Source organism: Phodopus roborovskii, unplaced genomic scaffold (genome assembly GCF_943737965.1).
Source record: "Phodopus roborovskii unplaced genomic scaffold, PHOROB, whole genome shotgun sequence".
Taxonomy (NCBI): domain Eukaryota; kingdom Metazoa; phylum Chordata; class Mammalia; order Rodentia; family Cricetidae; genus Phodopus; species Phodopus roborovskii.
The window spans coordinates 9,905,865-9,930,607 of NW_026126413.1; the positions used below are offsets into that span (position 1 = coordinate 9,905,865).

Here is a 24,743-nt window from a genome sequence, read left to right on the forward strand (position 1 = left end):
CCAGTGGGCTAACAAAGACGTTCTATTGGCTTAAACCGGTGTCTGAATACTCTTTTTCTGGTGGATACCCCACAATAGTCAGAAGTTGGATCCCTGGAACTATTGGTGAGCTGCCATGTGGGTGTTGGGAATTGAACCCATGTTCCCTGCAAGAGCAGTGAGTACTCATAACTGCTGGGCCATCTCTCTAGCCCCCAGGGAATATTACACATTTTCTAACCAAAGGTTTCATTTCCTCTATATTCCAAAACGAGAAATTTGTTCAAACAGGAAGGTGTGGGGCATGTCACAAAATTCAATCAAATGAAGATAGTATAGAATTTTGCTCAAGGGAGTGTGTTGTTGAATCAAGGGCCAGGGTCGTTAGCAGTGTAACCATGAACGAATTGCTCAGCTTTTCTGTATTCCTCAGTTTCCTCTTATGTAAACTGGGCATCACATTAGTATGCCCTGGAAAGATGATTATGAAAATTAATTTCCACAAAGAACAGAGTGTAGGCCCCTTAGCAGCAGCCAGAAGCATAGGCCATCATTTTATCCATTAGGGATTCTTCTCCACTGAACCTGATGGTCCTACTCTGGGTCCTACTCTGGGTCACATGTCTGTCTGATGGGCTCTAAGACTCAGGTTCACGAGTATCAGCAACCATCAAAGCCCTTTGTGTGGCAAGCTCTCCTAAATGAAGATAACTTCACTCATTCAGACTTGGGGAAGACAGCCCTTCAGGTCAGGGCAGATAGAATGCTTGCCACATGAAAGAGGGCAGGGTTTATTTGTGTGTGTGAGTGGGCTAGAGGAGTAGTTCTTCACATTTCTATCTCAGCGGCTAGGCATTTGGGAGGGAAGTGTTCCAGACACAGGTTCCTACAGATTGGTAAAGTAATTCAAAAGTTGGTTGCACTTAGGTATCCGAAACATAAGCAAATGCACTGGCTAGGTATACAGTGTTAAGACCCTAGAGTCTATTTACTTCAACATCTGGGGGAGGGCGCCAGAGCAGGAAAGACAAATAGCTTTCCAAAAGTGACAACTGGGATTACCCTGGGGACTCCCACTTGCAAACGGATCTAGAAATGAAAAGCCAGCTGTCCTATCACTTCATTCATTCAGGAGTAGCTGTGGCTGGAGCCCAACTATTCAGAATTCTTGCTTGGTTATTAATTCATTGTTAAATTCCGCTAAAAATAGGAAATGTGTATAATTCAAGATTTCTCGTGATAATTTATTACAAATAAACACAACAGATGTGAGGTTGGTTCTTATGTGCAACTGGAGGTAGAAAAAGTCCGTTTATAAAAATAAGCGAGAGTTAAGCAGATCTATATGTAAACGCATTCTTTGAAGTATCAAGTAGTGAATGCTTAAATGTTAGTATAGTAATTAATAAATACTTCCCAGGAATAGAAGAAGTGATTTACAGTTTTTTTCTGAATGAGCTTAACCACAATGCAATTACAACCGGATGATTTTATTCCTTAGAACTGAGGAATCAAACACGATTGCTATGCATCTTTATTAAATACATTTCTTCTACAGCCTGTTATTACTTTAAAGGAGAATTTTCATCCCTAACATGCCTGTGAACTTCTTTTTCCTCGAGTAGGATGTAATCAGCAAAAGGGCCTGGGTGGTAAGGGATGAGGGAAAGGGCGAGGATGGCGCAGGCTCTCTGGGGTCAGGTTAGCTTGTCACGTAGGATGGCTCCTTCTCTCTAGTAGAGTCAGGGCTGTGGGGCCAGGGGTGGCCAGGAGGTGGCGAGGGGCTGTGGGTGGGGGAGGAGACGCCGGCGTCCCCAGCTCGGCCGAGCATCTCCTTCCCCACAGGGAAGCCGCGCCCACCCGGGCGAAATTTCCAGAGCCGGGCGCCGGGCCCGAGGCCCCGCAGGGAGGGCGGCGCACGCGGGATGCCGCGCAGGTCGACCTTAAAGGAGCCGGCGAGGCCAGCGCGCGGCCCCCGCGGCTTCCTGGCTGCTATTCCCGGCTAAGCCAAGGTCACTCTTCCTTTAATCCCGGCCGAGCGAGGCGGGCGCACACCTGCGGGCGGCGGCGGCGGCGGCGGGCCCGGGGCGGGGCGGCGCGGCGCGGCGCGCGAGGCCGGCGGCCGGAGGGCCGGCGGGCGGGGGGATCCGCGGTGGGCGCGCCGCGGCGCCAGTGCGTCACGCCGGCGGAGGGACGGTGGGCTGCGGCCGGGCGGCGACGGCGGCCGGCGGCTCATTCATTCGCGCTCCGCCTTCGGGCCCCCGCGGCGCGGCTGAGGTGAGTGCGCGCGGCGCGCTGCGGCGTGGCGCGGCGGACGAGGCCGAGCTGCCCCGGGCACCCGCGGGGGAGAGGACCTCGGGTGGCGGCGACCCCAGGTGCGCGGGCCTCCATTTTGTGTGCGGGAATGCCGCGCTCGCCTTCCCCGGGGTCGCAGCTGCACCTCCCGGGCCGGCTCGGGGTAGCGGGACCCGGGCGGGCGGGGTGCGAGCGCCGTGTGGCCGCGCAGGTGGCTCCCTCACGGCCCGCTGCTCTGTCTGCACTAGGCACTGTACGGAGGGGGTCTCGCCCCTCTAGAATTCGGGTCACTGCGGTTCTGTCCCAGGGCTCCCTGCCGTCCATCGAGCCGATCTCGGAGAGGCCTGTGCCACCGGAGATGCAAGGACGGAGCCTCGAGTCCCGGGTGGTGTCTGGCCCGGGGGTCTGGGTCGCGTTTTACTACGAGGATTGTGCTTGGGAAAGAATGATGAAAGGCGTTACTCCCTTCTGGAAATAATTTACGCGGGTCTTTCCCAAGAGTAGACCCGAAGGTAACCACCTGATGCAGGTCCCCTTTCCCCCCTTCAGGCCTTCATTTTCAAAACCTAGATTAAAACGCTGTGAGGATTTTCTAGGGTATTGGGGGGGGGACGCATCTAAAAGGTCACCCAAAGGAAGTTTTAATGTATTCAAGAATTATTAATTTCTCGTTTTCCAAGATTCTCGAGCGTATAATAATTCTTGTTTAAATGTGTTAGTGGGCTCTTTGAATGAGTTAGACCCTTGCCTTTGGTATTTTGCCATTGCATCACAACAGGGATTAACATCTGGATCGCTGGTTGTTGCATAATGCATACATGTGAGCCCTGGAGGGAATTACTCTGATAGATCTGGGTTTGGTGTGCTTTAATTTTTTTTTTTTTTAAAGCACATCATAGTATGTATAGGTGGTAATATGTTCAAACCGTATCTTGTTCTATGAAGTATTTACAAGAAGATTTGTATGGAGCTAATATGGACTAGATTAGGCTCACATATTTATTTACTTTTAACCGTTGCTCCTTTAGAATAGAGAATGGGGAGAAAGATACCTGAGAGGAGTTCATTGGTCACAAAACTTCAGTACAAATGATGCATAACTTAGTCTGTCATGCATAAACGTGGAGTGGCCGTCATAGTGGATTCCTCTTTAAATTTATGAAGAGGATCGGTTTGGTGAACCCACACACAACCCATGTGAGTCCCCAGTGATCATACATCAAACTGGTATCTGTGTAGGTTCCAAAAGACTTCTTTCTAGTTATTTTGATATTTGAAGTCGAGTTCGAATAGCTGTAAGTGGTTTCCATCCTTTAGGAGACTGAATCCAGTGGATTACTTGACTCCGATCTTCAGAAAGTAAAAATTTCCTGTTACCCTTGTTAAAAAATTAAATTGGTTCCACACTAAGGACCGTCTCCAGCAGAAAATCATGCTTCCTGTTAATGATGCTTGTTTTACAGGCAAAATTACAGAGGGGAAAAGGCCCCTAAGATATTTAAGTCTCTGTCTCGGGTTAGGGAATTTGAGTAAACAGAAGCCAGGAGACATAGGTGACTTGTTTGGACCTATAAAAGGGAGATGAGGTTGTCTCTCCTAGCACCTTAAACTTGAAATCCAACAGCTTCTTTTACTTTGACCTTGATGTGTATCCCTACCTTGGGACAGGTGTGTCTACTTGGGGAGTTTGGAAGTGATCTTGGGTGTGCAGTTCTTCTTGAAGATTGCTTAAGATTTTCATTGATAAGTTGTCAGTGGCTGAGAAATCAAAATGGAATGCTTCTCCATACTCTTTCAAGCCTGTGTGTACTGTCAAACCAACTACCAAAAAATGCAGTGTTGACTTTAAGAGGAGATTTGCAATGTCCATCAAGGATGGTGTAATAAAAGATTGTTGTTAAGACTTGGGGGGGGGGAGGGTGTGATTGTTGTGATTGTTTTGTTGCAAGATGATGGTCTTCTCAGACACCATTGGGCTCTATTTTTGTTTCTTTAACCCTGAAGTTTTAAATTCTAAATTTGGTGTGCTTCAGTTGTAGAAAGGTAGTTGGCAGTTCTTTCACAAACAACATTACTGGGTAGAATTCATGAAGGGAAAGATGTGATGATTTGAAGACAGTCAGGGAAAAGTTGAGAATTTGCTAAAACGTTAGAAATAAATTGTTGAAGTATTAGTGCATGCCTAACTTCCTTGGGCTAGAAAGATTGCTTAGATTAAAATGCTACTTGGCTTAGTTTTAGACTACACCAAAGATAGCTTCCATTTATTAATCAGCCATTAGTTGCCTCTATGTTGTAGGATACAAAGAAACTGGCCATTTCATCGAGGAGTCTATTTTAATGAAGCATTTTGAATTAAGCCTTAAAAGTTCCTTAAAATACAAATATATAATTCTTTTGAAAATTTGAATTAGAAACAAATCAGTTTAGTGAATGTTTTTACAGAGTGCCAAGTCGTATGCTTCCCTTTATTTGTAATTTTGGAAGTGTAAAAATAGTTTAATATGGAAAATTCACCACGGTATTTAAAACCAGACATTTGTCTAGGACAGAAACATAAATGTGCTTTCTGTTGTTCAGAAGTTTAGTCTTATGGATGGGACAGCCATCAAGTGTCCTGTGAATAAACTAAGCGTGGTGATGAGGAGTGTACAAAAGAGGTTACACTTTTGGTATGAGTGAGACCAGGAGTATTTTACAAAATAATGGTTGAACTTAAGCATAGGGCATGGTAAGACATGTTCCTAGCATGTGGAAGGGCCCCTGAAGATGGAGTGTACAGAGGCCAGCATTCCGTTGCTGGGAGAAAAAAAAAATGAGAATTGGGAAAATGTATTGTTCTGGGTATCCAAGAAGGAAAAAGGTTTTACATGGCAGGTTGGGTCTGACCAGTAACATGGCCAAGAGGAGTAAGAATGAAAATGATTGATTGAAGTTGGGAGGTTGCAATGTTTTTGGTAGCTGGGAGGTCAAAATATTTAATAGATTGATAAGGACATGGCCCAATTTAGGAATTAATCAGAAAGGAAGGAAAGTCAATGAGTTTGACTTTTTCTTGTATATAAATATATATTATATATAATTATTGGATAAAGTAATGACCTATACTAAAAGGGAGTTCTAGAGGCCAAACTTCTCTCTCTCTCTCTCTCTCTCTCTCTCTCTCTCTCTCTCTCTCTCTCTCTCTCTCTCTCTCTCTCTCTCTCTCTCTCACACACACACACACACACACACACACTGTTTTGAAGTTTAGATTGGTTCCAGATATATCTGATGAGCTTATGTTCATACTACACGGTGCTTATTTTTCAGTCTGATTTCACAGTGAAGGCAAAGAGGCAGAAGTTTGAATTTGGACTGTCTGACTTTTGCTGAGCTACTCAGTCTCTCCAGTCCTGTTTCCCCAGCTGTGAAAGTGTAATTGGTTAGTTACGTTACTTTGTTAGTTAGGACTTGCCAGAACTAACTTGAAGGAAAAGTTTGATTTTGCTTCTAGTGTCACAGGATGCAGTCCATCACTGTATGGAAGGGAATGGAGTGGCCTGGCTGTGGTGGACTTTTTGGTAATTGCTTCTCTTATCTTGGCAGATCGGGAAGTAGACATTGAGACTATACACAGACCTTCCATCTGGGGACCAGACTTTAAATACATGAGCCTGTACGGTCCAAGTCCATAATAGTAATAACACACCTAGCTAAAAATGCCACCGGCAGAATTACATGTGATGACAGGCCTAGAGGAAAGTTAAGATGATTATCATTAATGAAATTAGGATAATTCTTATTATCTAGTTCAGTTAACCTTATTTTTTTCCCCCTTTTGTTGTCCCAGCATGTGCCCCCTGTAGAACATTTTGTTGAGGTACATTAAATCGATAATTTATTTGAAAAAAAACTGATTATTTTTATTTTATTGCATTGGTGTATGTCAGTGTGTATGCCTGTGTGGGAGTGTCAGATCTCCAGAGTTGGAGTCACAGATAGTTGTGAACTGCCATGTGGGTGCTGGGAATTGAACTCAGGACCTCTGAAAGAGCAGGTAGCACTCTTAATCACTGAGCCATCTCTCCAGCCTCTTACTTTCTTACTTTAAACATTGTATTTTGTCTATCCTATGTCAACAAAAGCTTTAGATTTTTATGAGGTAAAGTATAAACACAATATTAGTAGAATTCTGATTAAAAAATGAAAACCTTCCATTTTCATTAGTATATTATTTATGTGGAGGAAATACAAGTTTTTTAAAGTTGGACATTTTTATCCCTTTGGTATCCTGAAGTGCCTAAACAGGCACTTAGATTAGTTCTGATTTTTTTTAAAAATAAAAGTTAACTGAAAAAATAATAGGCTTCATGTGTGACATTTTCAAATGTATACTGTGTACTGTGGTCAGACTCATTCCCTCCTTGCACCCCTATCATCCCAGCCCTCCCCTGCGCCCCCCCCTTCCACTTTTGTGTCTTTGTGACAGGGTCTCACTATGTAGCTAGCTTGGAACACTATGTGTAGACCAGCTGGCCTCAAACTCAAACAGATCCTGCTGCCTCTCCCTTCCAAGTGCTGGGGAGTGCCACCATGCCCGCTTCATGTCTTTAAAATACAGACTCCATGCATGAGCAGGAACACTGTGTTTGTGTTTTTGAGGCTGGCGTACTTTACTGGAGTCATCATTTCCAGTTCTGTCCATTTTCCTGCAAATGAGAGTTCATTCTTTATGGCTGAGTAATACCTCATTGTGCATATAGACCTTGTATTCTTTACCCATTCATCTGTTGGGTAGCAAGGCTGATTCTGTAAATAGACTAATTTAAATAGGGCTGCCATTCATGTGGGTGTATAGGTCTCTCTGTGGTGTGCTGACAGGTTCCTTTGGGTGTGTACCCAGGAGTTACTGGCATGGGAGGATCATATGATGGTTCTCTTTTAGTTTTCTTCAGGAGTATTCCCATCAGTGATAAACCCTTTGCATTGTACCAGACGTTGTTGTTTTCTTGGTGATGCCCTTTCTGACTCGAGTGGGTTGAAATCTCAATTCAGTTTTACTTTGCATTTCATTTATTGACCTTTTTCTATTACTTAGACTCCCAAGTGTAAAACACAGCTAAAATGCTGGGCACCTTGGCTCCCACCTGTAATCCCAGCATTTAGGAAGCTGAGGCAGGATGCCTGTGAGGTTAAGGCCAGCCTTGTGAATTCTAGGTTAGGTTGGGCTGCAGAGGTGAGAGCCTTTCTCAAAAAGAAAAGGGAATATAGCTAATGTTAGAAAAAAAAAAAAAAATGGTATTTGGATGTCCTGATTCTTGGGTTTGAATATGTAAAAGTATTGTTGATTTGAAATCAGGAAAGCAGAGTTAGAGCTAGTCTGTAGGTTTTGTTTGGAGGGGCTGGAGACATCTCAGTGGTTAAGAGCATGTACTGTTCCTGGAGGTCTTTGATCTCACAACTGCATATAACCAGCTCAGGGGATCCAATGCCTATGGCTTTGTAGGTACCTACACCTCTCTCTCTCTCTCTCTCTCTCTCTCTCTCTCTCTCTCTCTCTCTCTCTCTCACACACACACACACACACACACACACATACACTTTAAGAAATATTTTTAAAATTTTTGCCTGAATAATATTAACTTTTTGTGTATCCTCATCTTGTAAGAGTGAAGGTACAAAAGCATAGTGTAGTTAATAAAACAGTTGATACACATTTATAGTCTTGTGTTGGTTAGTTTTATGTCAGCTTGACACAATCTAAGAAAATGTTTCCATAAGATTGGGCTGTGTGCAAGCCTGTAGGGCATTTTCTTAATGGTTATTGGGGAGGGCCCAGCCCATCATGGGTGGTAGCATCCCTAGACTGATGGTCCTGGGTTGAGCAAACCAGAGGAATAAAGACAGTAAGCAGCACTCCTCCATGGCCTCTGCATCAGCTCCTGCCTCCAGATTCCCTCTCTGTGTTTGAGATGCTGTCCTGACTTCCTTCAGTGATGAGCTATGGATGTGGAATTGTAAGCCAAAAATACCTTTTCCTTCTCGAGTTGCTTTTGGTAATGGTGTTTTACTATGACAATAGTAACTCTAACTAGGACAGAAATTGATACCAGGCTTGACAGGCCTGACCATGTGCTTTTGGGAGACTTGTAGAAGGGCTTTGGAACTTTGGGCCAGAAAAGCCATTGAGTGCGTGTTCAAAGCTTGATGAGCTGTTGTATGGGAGCTTGGATGATAAAAGTATTGAGAGCAGTGCAGGCCTGGCTTGTGAAGTTTCAGAGGGAAGAAAAGCCTTTACTAGACACTTTGTATGAAGGATCTGTGCTGTTTAGTCAGCAGGAGCTGAAGAATCAGCTCTGATTAATGAGAGATCAGAACCAGTAAAGTAAAACCTTTGCTTTGCTGTGACAGTAGTAAACGTTTGTCAGCTGGGGCTGAGACCAACCTGAGGAGTGGGGTTTGGGTGGGGCTGGAGAGAGAGCTCAGAGGTTAAGAGCACTGGCTACTCTTCCAGAGGTCCTGAATTCAATTCCCAGCACCCACATGGTTGTTTACAAGCATCTGTAATGAGATCTGGTGCCCTCTTCTGGCCTGCAGGCAGATGTGCAGACAGAACACCATACATAATAAAAAGAAGAGATCAGCATCATGTCACTGAGGTGAAGTCTTCTGGGAAGTGTTTCCTCAGCGTCCCCACACACGAGCTGTTCTCCAGAGGAGAATTGGTACTCTAAGAGAGAGTCACCTGGGCAGTACTGTTGCTCTTGCGGAGGACTTGGCTTCTGTTCTCAGCACCCACACACACGGTGGCTCACAATCATCTGTAACTAATTCCAGGGGATCCAGTGCCCTCCTCTGATCTCTGCAAGCACTGACATGCATGTGGTACACACAGATACACTCTGGCAATCTTGTGCTCTCCAGAGTGCACACCAAACTTAGTAAGTGGTTTGTATTGAATATAGTACTGCATAGCTCTCAGAGTTCTATTTTTCTCAGTGGATAGTTTAGAAATTATAATACAATTTTAGTAGATGTGATCCCCCCCCCCCTTAGCTTTATCTTGGAATAACTTACTAAGGAAATATTTGGTAGACATTTTATTTTGTTAGTTTTTAACCTCATCTTTAAAAACAAGCTTTATTATTTTACTTTATTTGGGGGATGGGGTGGACTTACATAGACATGTTATGTAACCTTTTCCTCCAGGATTGAAACATTCTCTCCTTCAGGGAAGCTCATTGAGACAAGAAGTAAATAGCTCAGAGTAGCCTCAGGAAGTTCCTGAAACCTGTGGGATTCACCAGCCCCCTCTCCACAACTATATACAAACAGAAAAGACTGTTGTCCCTCTCAGACCAGCTAAGCTGCAAAGAAGACTCCTGCCTGCCTTCCAGGAGCAGCCCTGGAGAAGCAGGGACCAGCCAAGCAGCCCGAAAGTAGCCCAGATCAACCAACTGAGTAGAAAAGCAGACCAGCAGGGTCACCTCGAAAGGAATTCTCCAATCTGGTGAGCAGCCTGCAGCCTGTGTAGTGTGTTCTAGGTTGCCAGCTTTGTGAGCTGTCACTGTGCTGGGGTGGACCTTGGTGATGTAGCTGTGTTTGAGTTATTTATGCTCCTGTAACTCAGTAAAACTCACTGGTTCGCTAAGTTGGACTTTGGTAGTATACATACTTTGGTCTGTAGTGGACTCCCTACAGGTGGGCTGAGTTACCGGTAGGGTTGGGGGCGCCTCAGACTTAACTGTGTAACTGTGTGTACTTTGCAAGTGCAGAGATTACAGTTACATCACCAGATGCACTTATGCAATGCTGAAGATTGTGCCCAGAGCTAATCAAATATCCTACCAACTGACCTAAGCCTCTGGCTTAGGTTTTTCTTTTCTTTCTTTATTTTGGTTTCTCTGTGTAGCCTTGGTTGTCCTGGAACTCAATTTTGTAGACCAGACTGGCCTTGAACTCATAGATCGCACCTGCCTCTGCCTCTCAAGTGCTCCCTTTTCTTAATTGTGAAGTAATCATTTAAAAATTCTGAATACAGTGTAAGAATCATCAAAAGTCTAAGGAAAGTACATTGCAGGATTTAAAAATTAAGTTCTTAGAAATGATTGAGCAGTATGGTTATTATGGTCTATAACAATTGTATCACATTTAGGTACATTGTGGTCTATTCTGCCCTTTTGTTTTGATCTGGGAATCTGGCCAGCAGGTAAAAAGCTTCTACAGAAGATTGCCTAGGTTAAGAACCTGGGTCTACTACTTTAGCCTTGAGAACTTGATTAGCTTGCTTATCATTCAGGCCTAACATTTATTTGGAAAATGTATATAAAATGGTTGCTTCTTAACATTTGAGAAACAAATGAGATAATATATAAAGAATATTTAGCACAATGCCTGGTACATGGTAAATAGCAATGCATTCTGAGCTTAAAAAATAATTATAAATGAAAATTTGAGGATACCACCCCTTGTAAATCCAGATTTTTCTTTCTTCCTAGCTTCTATTTCAAAGTAAGCTCTAGTGTTTTGAAGGGAAGTAAATATGGACAAGTTACAATTAGAAAGGACATCAGGAATCATTTGGTGTGTTTTTAGTTTTTATTGTGTATGAAGAAATGGGTTCTGCTTTTCTAGAGTTTTGAGCTTGGTAGGCTAGGCAAATGAGGAAAAAGGAATCCCATCGTGTATGTTACATATTACAAGAGCCGTATGTGCATATCCAACCTTTCTCGGGTCAGCAGTTTGAAAAACTGAATTACTTCTGCATTGTTCATGCCCAGACCTCTTACTATTTTCTAAACAACACAGTTTAACAACCATTTATACAGCACTTTCATTTTCAGTATTATAAGTAAACTAGAGATGGTTTAAAGTCTGCAGTAAGATATTAATAGATAATCAAATGCTATGGCATTTCATACACTGAAGTTGAATAGCTGGATTTTAGGCTGGGAATTAGTCCTGGAACCAGTCTACCACAGACCTTGAAGGATAACTGTCTATGCACAGGATGCTGATAAACATCCCGGTGAATCCACCTTGCACATAGCTGTGGGGAATGGTGCTCTTTGAGAGGGATTAGTTGTTGGAGGAAGTATGTCACTGGAGATGGGCTTTGGTTTTCTAAAGCCCAAGCCAGGCCCAGTGGCTCTCTGTTCCTGCTGCCTTCAGATCCAGATGTAGAGCTGTAAGCTACCTTGTCTTCTGTGTGCTGCTGTGCTCCCTTCCATGAGGATAACGGACCAAACCTCTGGAACTGCAAGCAAGCTCCAGTTAAATGCTCTCTTTTTTATAAGGGTTGCTGTGGTCATGTGTCTTTTTCACAGCAATAGAATTCTAAAACAGTATTCTTAGTCTGCTGTTGTCTGACCTCAGTTTATTTTCCTGCATTTCTACTCTTAGTTGCCTTTATGTACCCTACCTGGCTTGGGAAATCCAGTCACTTGCCTTTTTCTCTGCTTTCTGGGTTGCTTTGCAGCTCTCTCCCCCTCCTTCTTGAGGCTTTCATTCAAAGACTGCATTTTCAGGGATCGTTTCTGCAGTGCATTACAAATTTTCATGTAGTCATTCATTTGCTCAGATATGTTTTGAAGTTATTCAGGAAATGTGCTACTAAGAGCCTGATGTTAGTGAGAAATAGGGGATATTATTTTTCTTATTTAGGTAAGCAAGTCCAAGTGTCTTTGCAAGAGGGCACCAAGAGCAAGGTGTGCATAGGCCTATGACTCTAAAATGAAGAGTGCAGAGGCCTGGGCAGGAAAGGGAAATAAATGCCCAGGCCGCATTTCAGACAACGCTGTGTGTCAAGTGTCTGTACAGAATGGGAACCTTGGTTGTGTTCCTTAGTGTTGTGTTAGCTTTATATCATGTAGCAGAGTGAGATGATAGCTAAAAAGGAGGCTTATGTCTTAGAGGTTTCAGTCTGTGGATGTTTCATTCTGTAGCTGTTTGAGGCAGTTTGTCTTGGGAGAGCAAAGCTGCTTACCTATGGCAGTCAGGGCAAACAGAAAGGGGAGACGAAGTCCGGCTATGTCCTTCCAGGGCATGCATGCTTCTGGTGACTTAACTGCCTCCTCCTAGGCATTGCCTCTTAAAGGTTCCACCAGTTCCCAAGAGTGCCACCAGCTGGTTACCAAGCCTTTACCAATTGGGCCTTTGGAGAAACTTGCCTTACCATAGCCTTTTAGACAGACATTAGGAAGTAGATTGGGGATGGTGGTAATTGTTATATTTCACAAATAGGCCAAAATTAAGTACTGCGTTTTATTTCTGTTTCTCTTGTGAACTAGATATAGTTTTTTTTTTTATGTTTAAAACAATCTTTGTGGTTACAAATGAGACACATGCCTGTAGTGTTCTATGTTAAAGATAATGACAACACTAAGTGTATTATTGTTTGTACTCCGTTTTACAGAGCTAGTCTTGAGGCTGGGTGTGCTGATCCCCCAGCAACTTTAATACATCCTAGTAAAGTCAGATATGCTTATGTGGTAGAGAAACCAAGCAGAAAACAGTTTAATATTGAAATGGACACTGCTTTATGACATTCAATTAAGTACTTTCTCTGGGCTTTGTAAATTGCTGCTTTGAGGTTGTTTGGTAATTGTCATGGAGCTCTGGCATTGCTGATATCCTAGAGCAAATACGGTACTTATGTAGTAAGCGAGTGTCTCAGTGGAAGCTGCAGTTGCTGTCATGGCTTTCTGTAGTTAAGATTATTTTAATTGTTAGACTTGGCAATGTGTCAGAAGTGTGTAAGGTGGTCTCTGGGTCTTGCTCATATTATGGACTTAGTAAGGAGGATTTACCAGCCACTCCTGGGAATAGTCTTTTTTTTTTTTTTTTTTTTTTTTTTTTTTTTTGAGACAGGGTGTCTCAGGGTAGCCTTGGCTGTCCTGCAACTCACGTTGTAAACCAGGCTGCTTCCTGAGTGTTGGGATTAAAGGCATGCACCACCATTGCCCATGACTAGTGTTTGTGTTCTAACCATTCATCAACTTTCATTTCAGTCACATGAATTCTGCTTTGCTTCCATCACAGAACCCCCAAATTCACATTCTGCCTTCTTTAGAGGTAGGATGTAGACCCAGCCTGTTGCCACATACATTCAGGAGAGGCTGGGCTACAGAGAATGAGCCCATAGAGCGAGGAGGCTTGTCCTTACAGTCCTTCATCAGGGTTCAGTACTGTCTATAGTGTGTACTCTTTTCAGACTATGCTGATACTGTTCATAATTTTAACAGTATATATGAAGTTAGACTTTGTAAAAAGGGAATTTGGCAGTTTTTGGTTTTTATTTTTCCTGTCTTAAAAATTCTGTTCATGTTCTTTGCCAGTGTTTATGAATTTTAGTTTTAAAAATACTTTTTTAAGTTGGAGTCTTAGTGTTGCCGAGGCTGGCCTCAAACTCCTAAGATCAAGGGACTCTCGGGCTTCAGCATACCTAGTAGGTGAGATGGCAGATGCAAGCCTGTGAATACACGCTCAGCAGCTAACCACAGTTTATTTCTGCCCCAACAGAGGTCCTTTCCCTCTACATGTTCATATCTTCAGTATTTGTCCAAGGTCACACAACTAAATTGTGTCAGCTTGGCTCTAGGGCACATGACATTAGCCATTGTAAACCCAATACACACAAAATGCCAATACTGTCATGTTTAAATGATTCCTTAGTGCTAAATATCTTAGATTAAAACTTTAGTTAGAATATTTCTTAAAATATTTTTGAAAAGTGTACATTTAAAACTTTGTTGATGGATGTTCCTAAGGTTCCTGATGAGAGATGGTGCAACATTGTCATTGAAAGAACAGATATTGACATGTATGCCCTTGAAGGAGAAATTGTGTTTTTAGTTTCTTTATCTGTCAACTGAATTCAAGGGATTTGCAGTACTACTATTGGAGACAGCAGTATAAGCCTTATTTACAGACAAAATTATTTAAGATCCTATCCACCCCCACCTACAAACTTAGTGGCAGTCATTAACCAAATGTATGCAAATCTCTTAGGGGAGTGAAAAGGACTTGCTGAGCACTGCCAAGAACCACTTGGATTTGGGTGGTAGGTTTTTAGTTTCCACTATTGGCACACCCAGCTTCTCAGCTCTCAGGGTAGAGGTGGGTGTTTGGATGCATCCAGGGCATCTAGGATTTAGGGCCTGTGGAGGGCATGGGGCCTAGAAGAAAAGGAGGTAAGGCAAAGGCATCAGCTGAGATGATGTAGTACAGGACTTGTGTTGGCTAGGGAATGGAGTCACAGACGAAAGGGAAGAGTAAAGAATCATAAGGTAAGAAACTGGCTTTTTGTGTGAAGATGAGAGCGTTGCTGAATGGTGTCTTGAAGACACCTTTGTGATTCAGGACAGGCTCATGACTTGGATTGGTTGAGTAATTGTTTTCTCAGATTTTTTCACCTCAAAAATGTTTGTACCTTGATTTGTACCTTTCAGAAGCCCCCAAACAGCAACAGAAACCTTGGCAATCATGCAATAATTACAGAACAAATAAAGGAATATGTCCCCTTCTGTTTTTAAGGTAGCAGTAATCAGCAGCGGTAAGTAGAGGGAAAATGACAGTGACAGGTTCTTCCTTGTTCCTACTCTGCTTTTTTTGTTTCGAGACAGGGCTTCTCTCTGAAGCTTTGGAGCCTATCCTGGCCCTCACTCTGTAGCCCAGGCTGGCCATGAACTCACGAAAATCTGCCTGCCTTTGCCTTCTGAGTGTTGGGACTAAAGGCGTGCACCACCACCGCCTGGCCCTACTCTGCTTTTTTATATTAAGAACATTCATTCTTTCACATAGTTTTATAAATCTAGGGAAAAGGGCAGAATTATGGGAAGTAGAGGCAGAGTGTCTGGGCTGATGGCATCTTGGAGCTCTTCTGCAAGAGGTCTGCTTATGTTTTTGTACAGCCAGGATTTCCGAGCATACCATTTGTTTAATTCATAATTAACTTGGACAATTTTTACACTTCATTGTCCATTGTATGTCAGTCTTGATGAGCTAGTTGGCTTATGGCTGCATTAAGCTTTCTCGGTCATGTAGAATCTGTTTAGGCCTTTTGGTTTATCTCATGGGCAGAGCCTAAACTACTTGACAGAATTTGACCTGACAGCTTTACAGTTATGTAACGTTGAACAGAAGCTTAAAAACAAGAGGCAGAATTGAGGGATTTATCCGCATCTTCCCTGCTTTTGTAGACCAGGGTGGAGCTAGTAGTTTATGTAGTTCCAAGTCAGCCATTAAGATTTTTTTCTAGTTATAAGAATTTAGGGGGAAAAAAAAAAGAATTTAGATGTTTAGAAGCTCTTTAGGATTTGCCTGCCCAGTTGTATCACATCACTAATGAGATTGTAGAAGCCTAAAGACGGTAAGTAACTTGTCTATGATTGTAAAGTTAGTGGCAGAGCTGACCCAGAGTCACAGAATTCCAGTTCTAGCATTCTTTCGAAATTAGGATGTATGTAGAATATTAAATTATGAAATAGTTACAACAGTTTAACAAAAAAAAATTTTATGCAACTTGATTAAAAAATACTGATGTGTGATTTTGCATATTAAAGTAAGTATAGTGGAAAGTATCTTTTGTTGCCTGGGGCCATATTTTTCCTGGTTAAGTTTCTTAAATTGTAGTGGCTTGAATCTGTACCTTAGAGATTAAGGAGATGCTTTTAAATGATGCTTAGGACAACATTCAAACTTTGGCTGCTATAAATATGTTAAATGTAAGACTTTCTTTAACCCTGAATATGATGCTTCTCAGTGTGTCCTACTGACTTTCAAACTTAATGAAGTTTAGCATTGAGAGAGGTGAGTGTGGGGCAGACTTGGAAACACAGGCAGGTTGTAGAAGGCTCGGTGTCTGTGTTGATTAGCCTCAAGAGTTAACGAAGTTTTGTTTTGTTTTTTCATGTTAAAACCAGTGGTGGATTTAGTTATTATTAGGTCTTTAGAGGTAGAATTGTTTTGTTTTGTTTTTTTTTTTCATATTAAAGCCTGTGATGGATTTAGTTGTAAAACTGTCATAAATTGTAGTTTTTAAGTGTTTTTTCCTGGTGCTTTTGTGCTTGTGAGTTTGAGAACATCTGAATTGCCAAAACTCAAGAAACCGGACTGTTTTCTACTTAAATTGTGTATACAAGTAAAGAAATAATACCTGACAATCAAAACACGCCCAAACCTCATTCTGAAAAGACCTAAGCATGAAGGAGAACACGTTGTTGTCATACTTTAGTCCTCTTCCATTGCCTTTGGCCTGTAGGGGTCACAGTGAGCAGCCCGCAAACTAGGGCATTGGGTGTTTCCTCTTTCTCTCCCCACCCCTTTCTTCTGCTTGCCTCTGCTGGAATCTTCCTCCTGCCCACCCAGCCCAGGGCTTCTTACTTGCTTTCAGTGTGGAGCATATGGTACTTTCCTAGGTTCTTTTTTACATTTTGAATTTATGACCCCCCCAAAAAAGATTGCCTAAACTGACAATAAAGCTGTGTTACCTTTGAGCTAATCATTGTGTTTTCCCAGCCCTTTTATTATCTCTATATAGAAGGGCTACTGTTTGTTTATTGGTTGGTTGGTTTTGAGTTAACCTTGTGTCCTTCTATATTACTGACAGTGTTCACCAGCTATAGGAGTTCTCTGGTAAAATTTTTGGGGTCACTTATGTATACCATCGTATCAGCAAATAGCAAAAGTTTGACTCCTTCCTTTCCAATTTGTATCCACTTGATCTCCTTTTGTTGTTTTATTGCTCTAGCAAGAACTTCAAGAACTATGTATATTGAATAGACATGGAGAGAGTGGACAGCCTTGTCTTGTTCCTGATTTGAGTGAGTTTCTCTCCATTTAGTTTAGTGTTGGCTGTCGGCTTGCACTTTATCTACCCAAGATTCTGGTTGATATCTTTGAGAATCATAGGGCTTATTTTCTCTTTAAACGAAATCCTGTGCTAGTACTTTCAAATAGTTACACATTTTTCTTTCTTTCCTTAAAATGGATATTTTAGACATTTATATTTACTAACTGCAGAATTGAATTTAAGTATTCTATTAATAGATTTTGACTTTAAAAAATCAATTTGATTAGAAAATACAGATATATAAAATTAGATTTTCAATTTAATGCACACAGTGGTAAAGTCCTTACAATCAGATTACAGGAGTACTAAAAAAAAGTCTTCAGAATTCACAAAAAAGTATTCAACTCTGTATCCCTGTTCCTGGACGCCTCTCCTAGCTGTGCACGCGTGAAGGTCATTTTAGGAGGCGCATTCTCCACGCAGTTGATTTCCTTCAGTTCTGGTGATCCGCTCTCTTAACTCCTTTCCTCCCTTTGCCCTTCCCTTCTTTTTTGGTGATGATAGGACAAGAACGTTCTGTTGGTTTTTTTTTTTTTTTTTAATCCCTTTATACTTTTTATAAAAGGTGAATTTCAGGGGCTGGCAAGATGGGTCAGCAGGTGAAGGCACTTGCCGTCAAACCTGAGGACTTGAAGGATGGAGCCTACGTGGTAGAAAGAGAAAACCCAATTCCTGAAGTTGTTCTCTGACCTTCACAGACAAGACACATGCTAAATGCCCCCTCCCTCATCAACACAAAACCAGTCAATTAATCCATAAGTCAAAGTTGAAGAGATTGTTAATAGTCTTACAATTAGGCTTTCCGGTTTTTATTTTAGGTAAATAAAAATGGGGTCAGGGTGGAGCCCAGGTGGCTCAATAGCAAAGGAATGTGAGGCTATGCTGAATGCCTGAGCTCAGTCCCCAGTCCACACGGAGGAAAGAAAAACTGACTCCCTACAGGTTGTCCTCTCTACTCACGAGCCATGGCAGGGGCACATGGCATTACAAACTAAAGCATAAGAATGGGGGACTCTTAGAGCAGGACAGTATAGCCTAGCTTTGTTCTTAACTCTTTAAGATCTGATAGCTCACTAGTTGTCACAGGTCATCGTTTTACTTAATTTAAAAACATGTGTATGTGTGTGTATGTGCATGCTTTGTGTGCGTGTGTAGCTGTGTACTGCCTGTCTGGTGGCTATAAAGGCCAGACAGAAGAAGGTGTTGGGTCCCCTGGAACTGGGAGTTACAGAGGGTTTTACTGAGATTAGTTAGCTTACTTGTGTAGACCTAAAAAAGGAGGCCATGGGTCCAACCCAAGATTCCATAGGCCTCCTCAGTGGGTTTATTCAGCATTGCTCAATACTGAAAATAGCCCAGCTATCCTTCAGCAGTAGAGTGGGCAAATAGATGACATTTTGTAAAATACCACATAGCAAAGCAAAACCCCAAACATTTTAACTGTCAGATAGAGCAGCGTTTTTGTTTCCCACAGAAGCCATGTTGAATAGAGTTAGTAGAGAATATCCTAAACCATTTCAGTTCTAAGTTAAAAAGTCAGCAAAACTAATGTTTTACTTAATACTAAGACTGTGAAGCCAATCACATTGGACAAACCCTTCCCCACAGATGACAGTATGTTACCTACTCAGTCTTCAAGGCTCTTGTACCTTGTTCTGCCATCCACTTATGGGACTATGTTGTCACAGTTACGGAAGGGTTGTTTTTATTTCTGACTTTAAGGGTTTTCCCACCTATTTAGCTTGTTTTCTCTTTCATATTAACTTTAATCAACTTAAGTATCATCAAGGGAAAAGAAGACAAATATATTTTTATTAGTATTGCATTATATTAAGCCATTTGGGGGAGAACCTTTATCATATTGTTGATAAATTTAAGCTTAGTTTTGCAATTGTAAATAAGATTGCCTTTTCTAGTTAATTCAAAACAATTTTTTTATATAGTTGTTGTGTTTGGGGTCTATTTTCTTTTTCTTTTTTTTATGCCTGGAACTCATTGTGTAGATCAGGCTTGTCTGTAACTCAAAGAAATCTGCCTGCTTCTGCCTCCTAAGTGCTGGAATTAAAGGTATGTCCCATCATGCTGGCCCAAAAGTAAACACATTAAAGAAACAAAATGAATAGCATGTTTTTTTGTATGTTTTTCATTTTCTTCAACAGATGTTTATATGAAGTATATCTTACCACAACATTCACCCATTGTAAGTGTATGTAATATAGTGGTTTTTGCGTTTCTTTGTGTGTGCGCATAGATGGTGCTTTTTAGAGCATTTATTTATTTATTTATTTATTTATTTATTTATTTATTTATTTATTTTTGGTTTCTCAAGAGGGTTTCTCTGTGTAACAGCTGTGGCTGTCCTGGAACTTGCTCTATAGATCAGGCTGGCCTTGAACTCATAGATATCTACCTGCCTCTGCCTCCTGGGTGTTGGGATTAAAGGTGTGTGCTATCTAGTAATTGTTTCTAAAAAACAGATTTGTAGGGTTGCTTATTAGCTGAACTAAATTTTTATTTTTATTTCTTGGATTTGATTTTTATGATTAACTTGATTTAAAAATATGTATCAAACTATGGACCTAGCATTTAGTTGGTGGAACATTTGTATCATTCCAGAAAATTCCCATGTATTAAAAACAAGGAGATGTATTTATTTCATGAGTGTAGGTGTTTTAACATCATGTATGTATTTATACTATATGTGTACCTGGTGCCAGTGGTGGTCAGAGAGGGTATTGGATTCTCTGGGACTGGTGTAGGGATGGTTGTGCGCTACCATGTGGGTGCTGGAAAACTGAACCCAGGTCCTCTGCAAGAGCAACAAGTATTTTTAACTGCTGAGTCAGCTCTCCAGCCCCAACCCCATGTCACTTTGTAGTGACTTATGTTGAGGGGTATGTAACATATGTAAACATACATATGTTAAGTATATGAACATATGTCATGTCTTTATAAAACATTTACAGACCTATCCATGAATTCCCATTTCATTGCTTATTTTTGTTATTTCAAGTGGTCTTACACGATAGCCTGGGCTGGCCTGGAACTCTGTGTAGTCCAAGGTATCCTCAAACTGTGACCAATTTTTTCTCCTTAGTCTCCAGAGTGCTTGATTACAGGTGTGAGCCACTATGCCTGGCTTTATTGCCTGTTTTTAACATAAATGAATAATACTAGGAACTTTTCAACATGTGCTTAACAACAGACTCAAACTATCTATCTTGATGTAGTGAAATAAAAGTATAGAAGTCTCCTTACAGTAAAATAGGGTGTGTTACAGTAGATTTTTTTTTTTTGGAATAAGAACTGATGGTAATCATTCTGTGTTGTTCCATGTTTGTTAGAGGATGGCCTTCCCTGTGGATTTGCTGGATAACTGCACACATGAGGAATTGGAAAATTCTGCTGAGGATTACCTTTCCAACTTAAGGTGTGGGGACCCTGAAAATCCAGAGTGTTTTTCTATTCTCAATATTACGGTAAGGCAATCTGCAGTGTTTTTTTTTTTTTTTAAACCAACCTTCCAGTCCAGGTTACATATGAAATCAGTATCTTTTAAAAAATATATCAACTTAAAGAAATCATTCAACTTTGAAATATTTACCAGAAATCTACCAGTAGGATATGTTAATGTTGGTTAATTATTGTTAACAAATTGAGTGGCAGATCAAGGTTTTTGCTGTGTGTAAAGAGTGTGTGTGTGTGTGTGTGTGTGTGTGTGTGTGTGTATGTGTGCACATACCCGCACGAGCGCATGTGTGTGTTTGCATGTGCATACGGAGGCCAGAGGAGGGTATTAGAGGTCTTCTTCTATTGCTTTATACTTTATTCCCTTGAGACAGGGTCTTTGACCAAACCTGAAGCTTACCATTTCAGTTAGGCTTGCTAGCCAGTGAGCTTTTAGGGTCCTTCTGTGCCCCACCCATCCCCATGCTGGGGTACAGGCATGAGGGCATGGCTGCACTTGGCTTTTATGTAGGTGCTGGGTTCTTGAACTCAGACTCTCATGCTCAGGTTGCAAGCACTTTCCCCTCTGAGCCGGCTCCCAGCCTCTCTGTGAAGACAGGCAGGCGGGGCCTTAGTTACTTGGGGTTGTCCTTTGCCTTTAATTTTGTAGGGTAAGAAGTTTACCAGTTCTGTTAGGACAAGACACCATGCCAAAGTAGTGTCACTTAAATTTACTTTAGATTTGGAATTTTGAATTTAGAAACTTCTTTCAGTTAAAAAGCCCAAAATTACATTTTTTTTCATGAATCTTTTCTTTCTTTGATAGTTTTATGATTTTGAAAAATAAAAATTTTGATTAGTAAGTTGTGTTACTTTGAGACATGGGGTCGTTTAAATTCTACTATGAACTGAAGCAGCCAGATTTCTCAGTGTTTCTAGGTCTTAAAGCTTGCTTCTGGGAGTGACTAAAGAACTAAAGTTTTCCTTGAGTTGGGGGGCATGGAAGGAAGTCAGAGGCCAGCGTTTACTCAGTTCTCTCCTCCAACCATGTGGGACTTGGTGATTAACCTCAGGATCAAGTCCCTTTACCCACTGAGCCATCTCACCGCCCTGGTGTGAAGGGTTTTAACAGCTTCCCTGCACTAGTATTTTAATTCCACAGATTGACTCTAAGTGGAAAGTTATGCTGGGCCAACAAAGACAGAGCAGTGTGCAAGTATTGCATGTATCTTGCTGAAACATCTGTTTACTTAACTGCTTTCTTTACTAGAAAATGAAATATGTCTTTGTAGTGAAGAATAATGATAATAACTACAGCTGGTTTTGCAGTGACATTTGCTTTTACTCAGTAGCTTGGTTGCCATCTAGGAATGATTATAGAAACAAATTTTCTTTTTCCACAAGAAAATTCTTGGAGAAAAGAAGCTTTTATTCCATTGTTGCTGGTTTTCTTTTTTTTTTGGTGGGGGGATACTAGGGATATTATCATGTATAAAATGAAGCAGTGTATTAGAATACACTCGAGAAAAGCTTAAGTTCTGGCAAATCCTTTGGTATTTTTGTTATGTATTTTTTATGAAATTTTCCACTAATCTTGAGTCATCTTTTCTTACAGATCCCTATCAGCCTGTCAAATGTGGGCTTTGTGCCTCTCTATGGTGGCACCCAGACCCAGAAAGTTCTTGCTCTCTTTGCACCTGAGGATTCGCTCACAGGTCTCTTCCCCGCTTTGTCTTTGTAAATTGAGGAGCTTGAATTCAAACTGTTAGGAACTTAGGAGAAACGACGTGCAATAATTTGTTGTAGAAACTTTTCTCAAATTTTAGTTTTAGAAATATGTAATTTTCAGTTGCTTACAATTAAACATGTAATGAGTGAAGTAAAATAAAGGTATAAACTGTGAGTCTAGGATCCAGGGAGGACAGGGCTGTAGCTGAATGGTGGAGATCTTACCTGGATGTGAGGGGTATTAGATTTGATTCTCAACAAGACAGAAAAGGGAAGCAAGCAATGATAGGTGCATTTTATAGTGTGCATGTAGTCCTCAGCAAGCAGCAGCATTATCTGTTTTAACCCTTCAGACTTAAGTGTTAATGGCCATTTTTCTATTTTAGCTGTGGCACTTTACCTTGTTGACCAGTGGTGGGCCATTGATGATATTGTGAAAACATCTGAACCTTCCAGAGAGGGGCTAAAGCAGGTAATCAGATCATGCCCTTCAGGATTTCTGTAAAGTGATAGTTTTTGAAGTTGTCGAACTTTCCCCCATTTTCATGTAACCAAGTTAGACTGAACTCCTGGGGTTTCTTGTGGTGAAAGTGGGAGCTCTGTTTATGTGGTCCTTCCTTTTCTGGGAAGTGGGAGAGAAGAGTGGCTTCCCTGGGTGGGTTAGCTGACTGAGGCTGCCTCCCTCCCTGAAGCTAGTGTTTCGGTGTGGTTGCAGTTGCAGCACACCAATTGGAAGGAACAAGAGGCATTTCAGATTTTAACAGCTCAGATAGGCTGTGTTGCAGCTCCTCTTTTTGAGTTTGGAACTCTCTGAGAGACATCTGACTCAAAGGGAGGGGATTTTAGGGAAGTGATATGAGTGTTCTTCCTTCTGGATAATGTATTTTTTCATAAAAGAAGTCTTAGAGTAATATACCAAACTTTATCCCTTCTGGATATTGTGTTTATTCTTGAATTGCCTTTAGAGTCTAGAGTAAGCGGCCATCTCATAGAAGCTGGGAGAATACACATCTGGATATCTGCCCATCTCTGTAATGCAGCCTAGTCTTGGGCTACTATAGAGGAAGAATCTTAAGCATGTATAAAGCTGTAAAGTAGGTCTAGATAGCAAAGAGTGTGACTTGTCAGCTCTGACAGTACACAAAGAAAGGAAATACCCCTTAGAACTGAAATATGACTGAGTCATGGCATCTCATAGAGGACATCTAGATGAAGGTAGAGGAGGACAAATGACGTCAGAGGGAGAGACTAAAGCCTCCAGGTGTGGATTAGGAAAGGGGGGTGACAAGACAAAAGATGCCTTCAGCTCAGCATCCATCTGATAGTGTCACCTCTGAGAAGTGGGAAGTCAGTGAGGGGCAGGGCGGGGCAGGAGGACTGACTGGTCTATCAGAAAAATTGGTAAAGTCACAGGAGGGTTAGTTTGCTTGTTCATAAATATATGAACTAGAGCAAGTGACATCATTTTAGGTCTTTCCTCTGTTTTATTTGTTGTGGAAAAATTAAATTGAGATGATAAAGATTCTAACCCCATGTCTCAAACGTATGTTTAGTCATATATGGGTAGAGGTCTCCAGGCTACAAGACTCTTCCCCCATTTCTGTCCTGGTCTTCACACTACCAGGTCCTTGGACATGGATGGCATGCTAACCAATTTTCTGTGTCCCTGTGCTGAATGAAGGAACTGATCTCTGAAAAGCAGAATCCAGAAACAAAGATGGGACTTGGGTGCATTTGCCATTTTTCTGTGACAAAATACCATGCCCGAGGTAGTTTATGGAAGGAAGAGTATATCAAGACAGGGATGCATGGTGGCAAGCATCCATGGTGGCCATCCTGAACTACAAACTCCAAAAGAGAGAGGGACTGGAAGTAGGCGAGGCTATATTACCTCAGAGCCCATCAACTGACGCTGTGGTTAAACCTGAAGAGCTCCAACGACTGGGACCCAAGTGTTCAAACCCTGAGGCTGTGGGGGACGTTTCTCCTTCAAAGCACCACACTGAGGGTGTATCTCTTTCTCAGTTGGTAGAGTGCTTGCCTAGTATGCATGAGGCCCTGGGTTTGAGCCCCAGCATCTAGGAGGTGGAACACGGGAGCATTAGGAATTCCAGGTCATTCTCAGCAAACTGTGTATTAAAGGGTTACAGCATTAGAGAGGTTGAGACCCACTGCTTTAAGAGGACTTGAAAGAAAATAGACTTTATAAACAGAAGTCTTGTTCTGGCATTAGAGATGTCTGTGGGGAAAGCTGACTTTACTAACAGAAGGCAGGGGGTAATCATGCAGTGCCTGCCATGGTGTGGCTCCATGAGTGAGCACTGGCCTCTGTTTTCATTCTGTGTCGAGTGTGTTTGACTAGACTTCCCTGCTGTTACCATATTTGCTCAACTACTCTAGCAAAGGGTTGTGTGGGTGAGGGGGCTGCGTATCTTTATAGCAAGAGTAGGGCTGTCAAAGG

The 24,743-nt window shown here is 41.8% G+C and overlaps 1 protein-coding gene across 1 annotated transcript in view; it reads left to right on the plus strand.

Annotated features, from left to right (window-relative positions):
- Positions 1 to 1,874: 1,874 nt before the first annotated feature.
- Fam169a (family with sequence similarity 169 member A) overlaps positions 1,875 to 24,743 on the plus strand; it is a 47,122-nt gene continuing 24,253 nt past the window's right edge. Inside the window, exons 1-4 of the mRNA XM_051183027.1 lie at positions 1,875 to 1,991; positions 20,452 to 20,586; positions 22,170 to 22,269; positions 22,669 to 22,754. Of these exons, the coding sequence (XP_051038984.1) occupies positions 20,455 to 20,586; positions 22,170 to 22,269; positions 22,669 to 22,754 (318 nt within the window). The 5' untranslated portion in view covers positions 1,875 to 1,991; positions 20,452 to 20,454. The remainder of the gene's footprint in view (positions 1,992 to 20,451; positions 20,587 to 22,169; positions 22,270 to 22,668; positions 22,755 to 24,743) is intronic.